Source organism: Schistocerca cancellata, chromosome 12, assembly GCF_023864275.1.
Source record: "Schistocerca cancellata isolate TAMUIC-IGC-003103 chromosome 12, iqSchCanc2.1, whole genome shotgun sequence".
NCBI classification, from domain to species: Eukaryota; Metazoa; Arthropoda; class Insecta; order Orthoptera; family Acrididae; genus Schistocerca; species Schistocerca cancellata.
In genome coordinates, this window is record NC_064637.1 from 103,052,161 (window position 1) to 103,069,460 (window position 17,300).

General features: G+C 37.3%; 1 protein-coding gene across 1 annotated transcript in view; it reads left to right on the forward strand.

Moving 5' to 3' along the window:
• Positions 1–17,300, forward strand: part of LOC126109867 (unconventional myosin-Ib) — a 458,138-nt gene that overhangs the window by 193,504 nt on the left and 247,334 nt on the right. The window contains exons 5-8 of the mRNA XM_049914933.1: positions 6,922–6,968; positions 7,523–7,586; positions 7,682–7,695; positions 14,305–14,389. Coding sequence (XP_049770890.1) covers positions 6,922–6,968; positions 7,523–7,586; positions 7,682–7,695; positions 14,305–14,389 — 210 coding nt within the window. The remainder of the gene's footprint in view (positions 1–6,921; positions 6,969–7,522; positions 7,587–7,681; positions 7,696–14,304; positions 14,390–17,300) is intronic.

Below are 17,300 nucleotides of genomic sequence, written 5' to 3' on the forward strand. Positions count from 1 at the left end.
GGGGTTGCTCGACCAGCGCATGTGGATTTTCATTACACCACAAACGCGTGTTGTGAGAGTGTACATAGTCAGGGAGGTAGAACCACGCCTGAACCATGTGTACTGCAATATTCTTGCACTTTGAACAATAAATTGCTGAAACCAACGGCAAAAAGTAATACGCTTGTCTTTGTCATTGGCATGCAGTTCCTCAACAATTGTAAACCTGTGAGAGTACATATCCGTTTTCTTCTCAGTTCATTCACCCCGTTTACATGGGACTCCCAAAATCAGATTTCGGAAAGCAATTTCCTAATACCTCTTTGGGAGGTCACGTAAACACTTCAAAATCGATTCTGGAGATCCGCTTCTAGTTGCCGGTTTTCCAATTCCGCAATCGATTTTCGCGCCCATGTAAACGCCACCGGTTTTGAAACGTGCTTGGGCTGTGAGTTTTCGTCTTGTTTTTAAAAAAATTTTGCCTTTTTGTACAATAATGGATAAGTAGAAATACTAGACTAAAGCTGTTTACACCTCGCCAGAAACTATAAAGCTTTTTTCCAGGCGCCATATTTAACTGGGCTGGCAAAACCGCTGCCGTAACATGTAAACCTTATAGCGAAAAACGGTTTCCCAAATTCGGTTTTCGTTTTTCAGATGTGTCGCATGTGAACGTTGTGTCATTGCGTACTTTGCAATACATATCGTATGGAATGATCCTAGTAATGAATTATCTAAGTTTTATTCTTTAGTCAATATTTTGGCTGCATTACTCATTCCCACACTTTCAACAATTGAATGTGCGAGCGCAAACACGTCAACAATTGAATGACCGGTGTGCATGCGAGCGACAGAGTGACTGTACAGGAGTACACTAGGGCAACGTTTCGTTGGCAGTTCTTTAACCTTGGAGTCACTATTTTTCTCTTGTTTGTTTATATTGTGTTGCCGTTTAAACGGAAGAATTGACAAATCAGCAGGGGAAGTCACCTCTACCAAAAGTGAAGCTTAGCAGTTATTTGATGAGCTCAGAAGTCTTTGGTAAATACTTCAAACACGAGAAGGCATTTATGAAATCGCTCCACTTCAACAGCAACGTAAAATTATTTACTTAACAAGGAATTCAAATCGTAGCAGTGCAATCTGCCATGATAAACTTGATCAGATGGAAGAATTCACTTTAAGTGCTTTTCTAAATTTTCTTAGATTAGGTTCTACTATAAATGGGTGCATTTTGTACTGCTCTCCAAAAAATGGATAACCATCGGAAAATTTCTGCTTGTGTCTGGCTGTGTGCCCAACTCCTAAAATATGGAACTGATTCGAATGATAACAAGGACTGACGATGGCTTTCTCTCAGATAGTGTGCGTACCATGAAGCGGTAGATTGAAATTGATCGGATATTTCGAATTATTTTATATCTAAAGGACATATTTCTAAACACGAGTTCATTGAAGAAACTTTTTCCACTAAGCCCCTATACAATTCCCAGAAGCATATATATATATATATATATATATATATATATATATATGTCATATGCACATGTAGAGTGTTTGTGTAACAGAAAGAAAACGCAGGATATTAACTGAAGTTGGAGGGAAACCCAGTGTGAAGATCTGGTTAAAAATTTTAACATTGTGACTGTATATGCAACGTATAGATTAGATTAGATTCAGTTTTGTTCCATAGACGTGAAAATGAGATGACTCCCGTGGGTCCTCTTACACGTGATACTATGTATTGAGCTATTGGTTGAAAATAGACATATTATTTGCTAAAAATTTCATTGAGGACTAAATATACTGTGAAGCAGTGGTTAGAATATCCATCCCCTTGAACAGTTTTCTACATGATTTTATTGAATTTACGCCACAAATGAGTCTTATTACACGCTTTTGCACTAAAGACTTGCCCAGTTAAACATGTTGCCCCACAATATGATCCCATATGGCATAATAGCAGGGAGGTAAGCAGAGTTTTTTTGTATTTATATCGCCTACATCTGACATAATTCACTCTGCGAATACAGTCTTGTTTAGGCGCTTCAGCAATTGTGTGGTATACCCTTCCCAACTGAATTTATTATCGATTTGTAATCCCAGTTCAAATGACTCTGAGCACTATGGGACTTAACATCTTAGGTCATCAGTCCCCTAGAACTTAGAACTACTTAAACCTAACTAATCTAAGGACATCACACACATCCATGCTCGAGGCAGGATTCGAACCTGTGACCGTAGCGGTCGCTCGGTTCCGGACTGAAGCGCCTAGAACCGCTCGGCCACTTCGGCCGGCTGTAATCCCAGTAATTTAACACTGTCAGCCTCTTCTATCTGCATGTCGTCGTATATTCTACACATGCTGGAAAGAAATCTCTTGCAGGACCTGGACTGCATATAGTGTGTCTTTTCAAAGTTTAATGACGGTGAATTAGCTTGAAACCATTTACTAATGTCAGTGAAAATTTGATTAGCATCCATTTCTAAATCTGTACTTAACTTGCTATTTATTGTAATGTTTGTATCATCTGCAAAAATAAACTTACCATGTTGCCATGTAACAAATGAGAAGTCATTAATGTATGCGAGAAAAAAAACGACCGACCCAAGATGGAACCCTGAGGTACTCAATGTATTCCATACAACTAAAATAGTAAGAGAGGGCAGAAAAATTTATGCCAGAAATATGACATTTCTTGGTAATAACACAAGGAATATTTTCTGATAGATTATACAAGACGCAGACTGATGGAAAGCAGTCTATAATCTGTACCAGAAGAGCTAAGCACCTGTTGGTCTACTGAGCTCAAAAAGTTAGAGCGAAAAATTTAAAAGACCTCAAGAAATAGCCATTTGACTGCTAAAGGATCGTGGAGTTGAGCAAAAATTAAATCTGGAACGTTGTGCTTTTTTTCAGTGTATTTAGCTGTGTAACTTAAGCATCAGTATATTTTAAACCCAGTGTTGTGCTTTTAATTTTCAGCTCATGCCCTTTCTGTCACATGTGGGAAGCTACTAAATAAAGTATATATATATATATATATATGTGTGTGTGTGTGTGTGCGTGTGTGTGTGTGTGTGTGTGTGTGTGTGTGTGTGTGAGAGGGAGAGAGAGAGAGAGAGAGAGAGAGAGAGGGAGGGAAGTAGATAGACGTGAAAGATCAGTCGGTTTTTATATTTGTGTTCTTTTTTAATGTTAGTGGCAACTCTTCTTTTGGCTTTATTTTTCAAAGTGGTTTGTCCTCCCTGAATAATTCTTTAAATTCTAACATAAAGCCGTTACCCTACAGGATCATAGTGGAACGAAACAAAATTATGCAACCATAGTTAATAGGCAAACAGGTTGTAACTGTAATACCACAGGTGAGAAGTTTGCCACCTACGATTCATCTGATTGCTTGGAACTGTAAGCAGTCAGTGATCAATTTCTGCAATTCGTGTGCACACATGCAATCTTCAGACAGAGCTTGCAAATCGGCAATTGACTACTTCGACACAATACTGTGAGGGGCCTCTTAAATATAGAGCAAATTTTGTCACCAACATACTCAGCCCTTGAATGGTACCTCACATCAGTCAGTTACAGCAGTGTTTATTCCTTATTTACATTATTTGGTTTCTACAACTCCCATTGATAGTGTCACCTCCCATTGTAATGTAAATGGAGACTCTTGTTACACTAAAGATCAGTTACACTAAAGATCAGTAAACAAAGTAAGAGCCTACGGATATCAGACCAGCTGTGTGGCTGTATTGAAGAGTTTTTAGCAAACAGAACACAGCATGTTGTTCTCAATGGAGAAACGTCTACAGACGTTAAAGTAACCTCTGGCGTGCCGCAGGGGAGGGACCATTGATTTTCACAATATATATAAATGACCTAGTAGACAGAGTCGGAAGTTCCATGCAGCTTTTCGCGGATGATGCTGTAGTATACAGAGAAGTTGCAGCATTAGAAAATTGCAGTGAAATGCAGGAAGATCTGCAGCGGATAGGCACTTGGTGCAGGGAGTGGCAACCGACCCTTAACATAGACAAATGTAACGTATTGCGAATACATAGAAAGAAGGATCCTTTATTTTATGATTATATGATAGTGGAACAAACACTGGTAGCAGTTACTTCTGTAAAATATCTGGGAGTATGCGTGTGGAACGATTTGAAGTGGAATAATCTTATAAAATCAATTGTTGGTAAGGCGGGTACCAGGTTGAGATTCATTGGGAGAGTCCTTAGTAAATGTAGTCCATCAACAAAGGAGGTGGCTTATAAAACACTCGTTCAACCTATACCTGAGTATTGCTCATCAGTGTGGGATCCGTACCAGGTTGGGTTGACAGAGGAGATAGAGAAGTTCCAAAGAAGAGTGGCGCGTTTTGTCACAGGGTTATTTGGTAAGCGTGATAGCGTTACGGAGATGTTTAGCAAACTCAAGTGGCAGACTCTGCAAGAGAGGCGCTCTGCATCGTGGTGTATCTTGCTGTCCAGGTTTTGAGAGGGTGCGTTTCTGGATGATGTATCGAATATATTGCTTCCCCCTACTTATACCTCCTGAGGAGATCACGAATGTAAAATTAGAAAGATTCGAGCGCGCATGGAGGCTTTCCGGAAGTTGTTCTTCTCGCGAACCATACGCAACTGGAACCGGAAAGGGAGGTAATGGCAGTGGCATGTAAAGTGCCCTCCGCCACACACCGTTGTGTGGCTTGCGGAGTATAAATGTAGATGTAGATGTATGTTGTCACTACACATATAAAAGATTTCTGGTTTGCTGTAGGGAGATTGGGGGGGGGGGGGGGGGGGGGCGAGAAACGGTCTCCCTCTAATCTAATTTCAAATGTCGATCTCATTGGTCCTGCATTAGTGTTCATGAATATACCATTTGTACAATATTTTGCATCATTTAGGACACTGTGCATTGTCACTTCAGTCTGTAAATTGCAAATACAGTCTTCAGTTCCTCTGTTTCTGTTTCTTTTATCGGTCTTGTAATTGAGCTACAAATAGCTACACAATGACTTTAGCAATTTCATTGGTGTACACTAAAAAAATGTAAATTAAAATGTCTACATTTTATTTAGAAGTTACGAAGTTTAATCATGTATCAAGCATCTTCATGAATAACTCAAAATCAGGAGCTGGAGCCCAGTATATAGTAACTGTTACTATTAATTTTCCATGCCCTTTTGCTTCTGTAGCAGAAGCTACCAAATTTCAATTGTTGGTACAGCAAAATCTAAGAGTATCAATGTTTTTATATTAATATTCATTTTTAAAACAGCTGGTAGCACCTCCTTTCACTCAATTTTTCTTACTGGATTGTGCTCCCTGAAAAACTACTAATGGTAATGCTATGTCCTTACACCATATTGTCATAACAAAAGTAAACATAATAAAACAACTCCACCAAATAGCTAGAAAAACATGTTGTAGCCAGCCAGTTATGTTCCCTTACATGGGTGATTCATTGGACTACCTGGAAACTAGGAGTGATCAGCAGTCCATTGCTACAATCTGCAGTTTGTGGACATATGTGCAATCCAAAGATGGCTCATGTAACCTGGTGATTGGCTGCTGTGAGTTGTCACTAGTTTGTGAGACCCTTTAGTTACAAAGCTAACTCCGACCTTGGATGACACTACAAATCACTCAGTTCCTACAGTTTCTGTTCTGTATTTACATTATTTATGCATCACCATACATTGTAACAGAAGGCCTCGTGCTACACTACAGATTTTATGTGTCAGCGCAACAGAGATACAAGATGTCTAGTTTGCTGGATAAGGAGGTGGGGGCCGAAGACCAATATCATTCAAATACAATTTCAAATGTTGACATTATTATTGCTGCATTAATGTCTGTATTGTGCTTTTTAACAACATATTAGCCTCAAATAAACAGTATTTTGCATAATTCAGAGTAGTGTACATTTTTACCTTATTCACAGGCCTCAGACGTTGTGCTTTGTGCTTATCTTAGAGTAAAGGTTCAACAGTGCAATAATTGCATATTTTCCAACATGTATATTTGTTTGCTATTGTATTAGTTTTTTTTTAGGAATAATTAACTCTGTTCTCTTGAAAGCAGAGGATATGCTGTTAACATATGCATTTTGCTTGGTGATCTATATTGATGTTACTGCTCTATTATTATCTCCTCTATGTTTCATAATTTCATCTTATAGGTTAAACTCTTTCACAACGTCTGTGCCTAGCTGCGTCTATTTCTCCATTTCATTTTATTGCCTAGATCCCTATTTCTGTTCTTGTGTTCTCAGGTAGTGCCAGGAATGTTTTTTTACTGTCTCATTCTTGTCATGATATTGGATACATTAGTGCACACAATAGGCAATAGGGAATTTAAAAAATGTTTACAGGTAGTTAAATATCAGTTTTACGGATTTTAAGGGTTCGACCGTATTTATAACAGTCTATTACATGTGTACATAGTAATCAGTTAGCATGTTCATAATGAGGAAGGATGCAGTTGAGTAAAGGCATCTTCATGTGGATAGATATAACTGGAGACTAACACCAGTAAATAAGAAATATTGATCAAGAGAGATTACTTCATAGAATTACGGGTAGTCATACTGATTTTACATACTTTCATCATCAGTATGACTACCCATAATTCTATGAATTAATCTCTCTTGATCAATATTTCTTATTTACTGGTGTTAGTCTCCAGTTATATCTATCCACATGAACCCTAGGAAAAATATCACCTGTGTTCTTTACAATGCAGTTATACTGTATAATGCTTAAATTATCTCCTGTTCAGTGAAATTAATTAGTTGCTGATTCTTCAACTAACATTGTGGAATTTTTCACTAGAGCAATCCACTTTTCATTTCAGCTCCAAAGCATTACTGTCCACATGTAATTATTGGTATTGTTATGGTAATGAATTTATGACTTTTTTTCCTTTTTAATGCAGCATTTGGGAATGCTAAAACGTATAGGAATGATAACTCTTCGAGATTCGTAAGTATTGATTAACAACAAAATACAGTAATATAACTGGTACTATTGAGGCTCTTTGCTCAGTTGTTACTGAGTGGAATATTAAAATTACTGCGGATATTGGAATATGAATTCATCAGACATGTGGAGTAATAACTAAACTTTATGGTCATAAGAAACTTTCTGCCCAAGCTCATGTTTAACAGATGAACTGAAGTGAAAAGGCTGGGAACTAATGGAATAGTCAATAAGGTAGCCACAGATGTGAAGTAGGCCCTGATATTAAATTTCAGACATCCATGACACAGTTCTATCACTTTCTGCTTGAATGATAGTAACTTTTACTTAATTTTGAAATATATAATGTGAAGTAATTAGGCAATGAAGCCCCAGTAATTGTTTCAGAGAAAATTTATTTCATTTATTTTTAACATGATATTTAATAGTTAGTATTGGTGTATAATTTTTAATTAATCACATAATTCAGAGAAGAAATTTTTAACTCATACTATTTTTATGTAAGAATTTTGTGACCAGTTTTATACTTACATCTGTTTCCTTTATGTATTTTCTAGGGTAAATATCTTGACATAGAGTTTGACTACAAAGGTGATCCTCTTGGAGGGACCATTACAAACTGTAAGTACATCCATGTCTTCCAAAATCTAGCTTGTTTGTTACAAACAATTGTTTTTTCCTAATTTCACTAAAATTTGTTTTGTTTTCCTTTTTAGACCTCTTGGAAAAGGTGAGTTTAAAATTTGTTAACTTTTTCCATTGCATGGCATTACTATGTCAGATACCCAATCAGCAAATTTATTTTAGTTTTCAGCCAGTGTAGTCCAGATAATTATAAATTGTAAATACTTCAACACATATTTAGCTTTTTCGATAAATAGAGGTGAAAAACAAGAACTGTCTTTAAGATTTTTTGTTATGTTGAGTGTTTATTTATCATGTACTTCAAGAATTAAATTATTTATGTACACAGTTACTTTAACGTTCTATAGATCATTTCTTTGATATAACAATGTGGAACTTGACATGAAAAATAAAGTATAAAGTTAGCATGTAAGAATTTCCTCCAGATATGCTACTACGATCTTGCGGAAAAAATATTCGGTGGATCAGGAATAATCCCTGGTAGCAAAAAAAAATATTTTGCTCAAATAACATCAATTTTATGCTTCAGTGTCTCTTTTCTATCTCCCACTACACAGTTCAGTAATCATACCATTGTCATAGTGTTCATTATGATCTGTTTTATCGTACAGACTGACTTGGGTCACACCTATGTGCACAGATGCAATCCATAATTTAAAACTGAATGAGGCCCAGGTAAAGATAAAGGTACATGAACTGGTATTGTATCATTATTTGACCATTTCACAACTCCCAAATGAAGGACAAAAAGGCATTGTGGCATTGAGAAACAGCTGAAAGAGTTGAAAACAAATAAATCACTGCATCTGGATAGAATCTCAATTAGGCTTTATAGAGGGTACTTTTCGACATTGTTACCTCACTTATCTTGCATTTATCATAAATGTCTTACCCAGTGCAAATCCCCAAGTGACAGGGAAAAAGCACAGGTAACTCCTGCGTGCAAGAAGTGCAAAAGAAGGGAACAACTGCAAAATTACAAACCAATGTGCTTAATGTCGGTTTGCAGCAGAATTCTTGAGCTTATTCTAGATTCAGATTTATTTGAGAGAGAATATCTTATATCCACAAATCAATACAGATCTAAAAAGTGTTACTCATACAAAACCCAACTACCCTTTTTCTTGTGTGATATTTTGTGAACAAGGGACAACAGGCAGATTCCATATTCCTAGGTTTTCAGAAAGCATTTGACACAGTGCCCCACTGCAGATTGTCATTGAAGTCCTGGGGGGAGGGGGGGTGGGGGTGGAATGGTGGTTCCCACATATGTGAGTGGCGCAAAGACTTTTAAGTAAAAGACCCCACTAGATTGTCTTGGACAGTGATTGTTCGTCAGAGTCAGGGGCATCACCAGGAGTGCCCCAGAGAAGTGTGATAGGATCACTTTTGTTTTCTGTATATATGTAAATGATCTGTTGGATAGTGAGACCAGCAATCTGTGCCTGTTTGCTTAAGACAGTGTAGTGTACAGGGAAGTTTCATCACCGAATGACTGTAGTAGAATATGGATAACTTAGAATTCATATTTGATGTGATGAATGGCAACTTGCTCTAAATGCAGAAAACTGTAATGCAGTACATTTAAGTAGAAAAACCAATCCCATAATGTTGGAATACAATATTAGAGGTGTGCTGCTTGACACCACCATGTCAATCAACTACTGTATTTAGATGTTACATAGTTGTGTAACTAGGGCCTCCATTGAGTAGACCGTTCGCCCGGTGCAAGTCTTTTGATTTGACGTCACTTTGGTGACTTGGGCGTTGATGGGGATGAAATGGTGATGATTAGGACAACACAACACCCAGTCCCTGAGTGGAGGAAATCTCCGACCCAGCGGAATCGAACCCAGGTCCTTAAGATTGACATTCTGTCGCACTGACCACTCAGATACTGGGGGCGGACATGTAATATAGTAAAGTGATATGACGTGGAATGAGCACTCTATTGTAAGAAAGGTGAATGGTTGATTTTGGTTTATTGGGAGAATTCCAGGAAAGTGTAGTTCATCTATAAAGGAGATCACATGTAGAAAAAAACAACTTGTGTGAGCTATAGTTTATTACTGCCTGAGTGTTTGGGATGCCCACTAGGTCGGATTATAGGAAGACATCAAAACAATTCAGAGGCAAGTTGATAGATTTGTTAGTGGTAGGTTTGATTAACACTTGAATACTGTCAAAATGCGTCATGAACTCAAATGGGTATTCCTGGAGGGCAGATGATGTTCTTTTCATGAAACACTATTGAGAAACATAGTTTACAGAACTTTCAAGCAGAAAAATTCAGATTTAAAATGGGTAACACTGATGAACATATAGCTGAATGAAAGCTCAATAATCCAATACCAGGTGTACCGGTATGAAATGAGTGTTTTTTTTTTTTTTGTGAAATTGAAACACTAATTTTGAACTGAAAAGTAAAAACATTTTATTCAAAGTACTGACCATTGCTTTCTATACATTTTGACCACCTTTCTGGCAATTTGTGAACACCACGCCAATAAAAATATTCGTCTTTTGAAGCAAACCAATCAGACTCCCAATTTTTGACTTCTTCGTAGGAATCGAAGTGTTCCTCAGCCAATGCATGTCGCATTGATGAAAACAAATGGTAGTCAGAAGGGGTCAAGTCTGGTGAATACGGTGGGTGGGGTAGCAGCTCCCAGCCAAGTGCTTTGATTGTATCCTGAACCATTACTGATTTGTGTGAAGGTGCATTGTCGTGTAAAAAAATTACTTTGCCATGTCTTCTGGCCCATTCTGGTCTTTTTTCGATCAATGCATAGTTCAAATTGATCATTTGTTGTCTGTAGCAATTAGTATTCACAGTTTCACCGGGTTTTTAAATCTCATGATACACCACACCTTTCTGATCTCACCAAACTCAGAGCATTGTCTTCTTGCCAAATCTGGTTTTGCAGTCGATGTTGATTGTTGTCCCAGATTAACCCATGATTTTTCCCATTTAGGATTCTTAAAATAAATCCATTTTTCATCGCCAGTAACAATTTGATGCAAAATTGATTTTCTTTCATGTCTTTGAAGCAAAATTTGACAAATGGTTTTTTGGTTTTCCATCTGTCTTTCATTCAGTTCATGTGGCACCCATTTTCCACACTTTGGGAGCTTTCCCATATCTTTCAAACGGTCAGAAATTGTTTGTTGTGCAACATTTAGCATTGCTGCCATTTGCTTCTGACTCAAAGTATCATCTTCATCCAATATTGCTTGCAATTCGGCATCTTCGAACTTTTTGGTGGTCTTCCATGTTCTTCATTTCTTACATCAAAATCATTATTTCTGAACCGTTGAAACCATCTTTTGCATGTTGCTTCTGATAGAGCATGATCACCATATGCCTTGACAAGCTTTCGATGCGACTCTGCAGCACTTTTTTTCAAATGAAAACAAAAAATTAATGCTTTCTGCAAATCATAACTTCCTGGTACAAAATTCGACATTGTTAACACGATGAAAACATATGATGTTGTTTGTTTCATGACTTGATGTATACTAAATAGCTTTGACAGATGTTATACCAACCAAACAAAAAAAAAAATATTAAGGCTCGTTCAGAACAAATGTTCCCTATCGACACATTTGTATCTTAATGCTCATTTCATACAGGTACACGTGGTACGTCTGTCTGCAACTTGACATGTCCTTTTTACGCTAAGTAGCTCTCTGTCTTTTCCTACATTATTTATTGAAGTCATTGTAGATTATGACAGTCTGCAAGGACAGTCTACAAGGACTTCAATAAATATAGCTATAGTGGATTAAAGAGCTTTTATTCAGCTATATGTTCACCCATTTTATCAAGTTTAACATCAAGATTTTACTGCTTGAAACTTCTATAAACTATGTATAAGTATTTCAACTGTAGTTGCTCTTGGTTTGAAATTATCTAGTATTGAGAAAGTTGAGACAAATGGCATTTGTGACAACTGCAGAATAGTTCTACTGCCAACAGTGTGCATTTTGTGTAACAACCATGGGGATGTGGAAATCTAGTGGATGTACATTTAGAGTGACTGAAGCAGGACAATTTTTTCTGTCATAAGGCCAAAGTGGTTCTACAGTTATTTTAGAGGTGCTATAGTGAACTCGTGTTGACGTTTTAGCCACCAAATTCACCTGATCTGAACCCACTGGAACAAACCTCACGTGCTGTCAGGAGCCACCTCTGCAGCCACAAACTGATGGCCCATAATTTATGGGAACTGCCTGACCTGTGCATAGATGGTCTGGTGCCACATACCTCTGGAAACCCACTGATTTATTGTCAAATCCACGCCACCCACAATTGCTGCCATATTGCATTTCAGAGGTCGGCCGACTCCCTGTTGAGCATGTGTACATAATGTTTTGGTTTCTCAATGTATGTTATGAGTGTTTATATGAAATTCTGGATCAAAAATAGGAGTAGTTTGCAATTTCAGTTGAGTTTTGGAGTTAACATTACTGATTATTACACAGTAAATACTTTAGGATTAAAGGAGGCCACTCACCAAAAGGAACAAAACTTGCTTACCATACACACACACACACACACACACACACACACACACACACACACACACACACACACACACACACACACACACACACCTATGCCCCTACATAGTGCCAGCTATACTGTAGCTCTTCAAAGTATAAAATCCAAAAGAAAGAAATTTTTCTTGCTTTTGTGTGTGCCTACTGACGACCCAATGTTTCTGCTTTTTGGTGAGAAATCTCCTTTAATCCTGAAGTACGAAGGTTGACTGTGAAGTAATGCCTCCACCTTCATAACTCTTCAACAGTTGGCAGCATTGGTATGTGGCAGGTACTGGCTTGTTTCGTAGCCTCCACAGCTCCAGTTGATGGGAAGCCTGAGCAGTAAACAGTTGTCTTGTTACAGTGTAAAGTATGGAACGCTGTGCAGATGGTCGGTCAGTGTGATTTAAGCAACGTGCAGTCATTGAATTCTTGACAGGAGAATGTGTAATTCCAAGGGAGATTCATCAAAGAATGAAAGCAGTTTGTGGTGATTGTGTTGATGTGAGTACTGTGCATTGTTTGGCGAGTAAATTTAAAGATGTTGAGGTGGGAACATCTGCCAAGAGTGACAAACAAAGAGTTGGACGTCCTGTGACAGAAACCACTGAGTTCCACAAGCAAAATGTTGACAGATTGATTCAGGATGATCCTCGTATCACTCAGAGAGCAATTGAAAACGCAATTGGTATTTCACAAGAATGTGTGGGGTGCATTATTGCTTTGCTTGGCTATTGGAAGATCTGTGCATGATGGTTACCCTGGATTCTGACTCCTGAAATGAAAGTGCACAGACTTGAAATTTGCCAGGAACTCCTCTCACATTACGAGAATGAAGATGCACAGTACTCACATCAACACAACCACCATAAACTGCTTTCATTCTCTGATGAATCTCCTTTGGGTGACACCTTCTGCTGTCAAGAATTCAATGACTGCACATTGCTTAAATCGCATTGACTGACCGTCTGCGCACAGTTCCATACATTACACTATAACAACACAACCGTTCAGTGATAAGGCTTCCCACCAACTGGAGCTGTAGAGAAGAGGCTACGGAACAAGCGAGTACCTGCCGCAAACCAGTGCAACCAACTGTTGAAGAGTTACAAAGGTGGAGGCATTACTTTTCAGTCAACCCTCTATTTATATCCTCCAAGGACTTAACTCAACATGTATACTCGCTATTACACAGTTGGTTAACATTCAGTTGCATATAATCACTTTTAATCACTTTTTCTGAGGAAGCTCACTTCTCTTCAGTATGTAAATCACAGAATCAAAAGAATTATTTCAAAAATAATGTTGCAGGTTCTGTTGCCACCAGTACGAGAAATAAAAGTCATTAGATTAATAACAGGGATGATATCAGTAATGTGTTGCTTCAATTTAAACTACTGTCAGTTAATCCTTTATCCATTGCTGGGCAACAAAGAGAATGTATTCTTGTATTCGTAGTTGCAACAAACAGTAAATAAAATTCTTTACTCATGTAACAGTATACTCAGACTCTTCAATAAACAACAGTTTCTGTTTAAAATGTTCTGTCATACTTCTCCTGACTTCTTTGTTTGTAAAAGATAAACTATGTCATTCAATAAAAAATAATCTTTGTACTCCCAGATAACATTTAGCGCCACATAATTTATTATCAAAAATATTTTTATTAATCACACTGGAATTAATCAGGTAGTGAGTGATTATTAACTGACTGTTGAAATGATCCAACAGAACAAGAAATTATTACGCAGTCATCTTAATAATAGTTATTCTGATGCTTTGGCACTGATGGGAGATTACAGGGCTGCTTTTCTGTGGAGCCATGGTATTCAACACATTACAGCTGGCCATCAGCCACTTGTGTGCTTGACTCAGTCTTGCATTCTCCCAGTTGTCTGCAGTTACTTGAAAATAAAAACACAATTTTTGTTCTTACTTAGTAAACATATATCATTCCAGTACAACTTGTAGTAATGTGTAGTACATAATATATAACACATACATTTGGACACCTGTTGCAAGTAGTGTGTGTCAGAAATAAGTTTCTAATACTGCAATAGCCATATTTAATCTTGAACTATATTAGTATTTCAGAAATTTAATTATTAATACTTTCATTAGCATCTTTTAATACATTCTTTCTTTGCAGTCGCGCGTCACGAGTCATGCTCCTGGAGAGCGAAACTTCCATATTTTCTATCAGCTACTTACGGGAGCTGACATTCACCTGCTCAGTAAGTACTTCTGTTTTGTTTACATGGTTCTCATTTGCAACTCTTGTATCCTTAGTGGAGAAATTTGTAGTTGTGTGGTATATGCTTCTTGAGTGCTTGTCCATTTAATTTTTGTACAAGGGCTGGAGCATTTTAAGCAACCATTACGTGGGATGTACACTGCAGAAACAAGAAAAGAAAAAGGTTAGAGGCAACAGAGATAGAGATTAACCACAAAAACACCATGTAATGAAAGAAAAATCTAGTGAATGAATACAAAAAGTAAATTAAAGAGAGAAGTACACTGATTAACTTGGTAAAAGGAAAACTACATTAGTTGGACACATAATTCAACACAGCAGGTTCATGAAAAACATCTTAGAAGGTAAAATCCTGTGAAAAAACGTCAAGGGGTAGGCCCATAACATCCACATTAGGAAGTGTTCCTGGTGGAATGAACTGTGGCAACTACAACCAGATGGTAATGATGTCAAAGGATAGAGAAGGAGGCTACGTTACCCAGACATTGCCTTTAGTGTCTGGTGATGACACCAAAGCATACTGGGTGTTAAAAAAAAGTGTTGAACATTTTCAGAGGCGGTAATAGAGAAACATGTAGAGTCAACATGAGCTCTGAAACACATATCTTCAATAGAAGATTCACAGTAGCAAAGATGAACAAGTGCTAATGGTTCTTTAGGTATGCTCTTTTGAGCCCATATTTACTGGAATTTTTCCCTTGTTTTTGTCCATACTATCACTTCTCAAAATATGGAAAGCCAGGAGCTTGCAGTAGAAGAGATGTGTTTCACAATATTGAAGATGAACAAGTTTTTCTAGCTCTTAAGGTATGCATTTAAGGGCCCATATCTAGGCCTACCAGACACTTTTCCTTGTTTTGATGAGTACTACTACCTCTCAAAATATTCAACAGTTTTATTTTTTATTTTTTGTTTATTTATTTATTTATTTTTAGCACTCTGTATAAGAGTATGCATGGTATGTCAGTTGTAACTGTTCCAAGGAGAGTAAAGATTGAAGTGAAGTGTTGATGGGTGAGTCAGGCTTGTCATGTGTCATTGAGGTATCTGAAAATATTCCAGAAAAAGCCAAAAATACTTAAGAAAAACTTGAATCTTGGTTCTATCATAATAAATGTAACTAAAACCAAAATGATGCAATTTGAAGCTAAATCAGTAGAGAGGAGTGAAATAAAGATAACTTGCAATGATCAGGATATCACAGAAGCAAACCACGTGAAGTTCTTAGGCCTAAATCTTGACAAAAAATTAAATTGGAAGGTACACATAGATTACTTAGCAAATAAACTGAACAACTTAGCATTTGCAATGTGTATTTTGTGAGGTGCCACAAACATGGATACCAGAAAAATATTTTATCACTGCTACTTTGAGTCAGTTATTCGTTATGGCATAATCTTCTGGGGAAGTTCAGTAAATGTCACTAGGCTCCTAGTATTACAAAAGAAAGTAATTAGAAACATGTGTGTTGCAAACAAAAAAAAAAAAAAAAAAAAAAAAAAAGGGAATCCTGTCGACCACTGTTAAAAAATTTAAAAATACTATCTAGCCCCTCGCTTTACATATATGAGATGGTGGTGTTCCTATATAGAAATCAACATACATACTTTCCGTTTTGACCACAGCTACAGCAATCGCCACATAGATAACTTCAAACTTCCAACACATCGTTTAAAACTTTATGCCCAAACGCCAGAGTATATAGGGTTAAAAATTTTCAATAAAATAAAAGGCAGTAATATATTTAAAATGGAGATTGGTTCACTGAAAAGATTGCTCTTTACTCTTCTGGTGGAAAAGTGTTATTATTCTGTCGATGAATTCATTTAGGACAGCTTCACAATCTGAACACAGGGATTGTATTACATGTATTATTTTATGTACATGTGTAGCTGTAACTTAGAAATGTAAAATATAATGTAAACGATCGTATTTCTCTTAAAAAAGTGAAAAACGTTTCTTTTGTAAACCTTGACATGTCTCCTGTGCATCAAATCAAATGATTTGAAAATTGTATGTAATGAGATGAATAAACCACATATCACATAACACATATCACATTGTGCATACATGTGCATTCTTTAGAGGTCACAAATGAAAACAAACTCCAGATCCATAGTAAGCAATACATATTATTGCAGATTCTTAGCAACTGATGCACTGATGAACTTATTGTTGGATTATCATTTTTATATCAAACGTCTCTAAACTTTAGGTCACTTTAAATCCCAACTAACCTCAAATAAAAAATTCAGAGAGAAAAGAGTCTCATGGACAGGTTCCTGATGGAACAGTGGTCCTGAATCTGATTTTGGGGGCAATTATCTTGAGGGGACTTAATTATTTGCTCAGTATGGCAGCAGCTGTTAAATTCAGATAAAATACACAGTGCCGTCCTTCTTCTGTAAGGACATGCAGTAGTACAAAGATTACTGTGTTGTGATGATTGAGGACGAGGCAAGATGTGGAAAGTATGCTGTTTGTTCTCTGAGTCTCAGCATCCCTTGCACTGCTGACACCAGTAACTGGTATTAGCCCAATTTTTTTAGGTTGGATGCTCATCAGTATGTGGTCACTCTGAGGTCAGGAAATCTCAGAACACAGCTGCTGTGGCCAAGTTTGCTATCTTCTCTTCAAACCAACAGCAACAGCATGACAACTCAGATGCTGAAGTAGTGTGCTTTTGGCACTTGTCACCTTGATTCATATTACAGCTTGGCTGTTCATTATTTCAAGCAGAAGATAGTAAATATTGTTTGGTCAGAGGAGTGAGCAACCACTTTCACTTAACATGTGTGGCTGCATCAGCTGTTGCAGTATGATGACACCCTTGACCATGTGGTAAGCAATTGTCACAACGATCTCCATTTGTCAGCTGGAACACTGTGTCA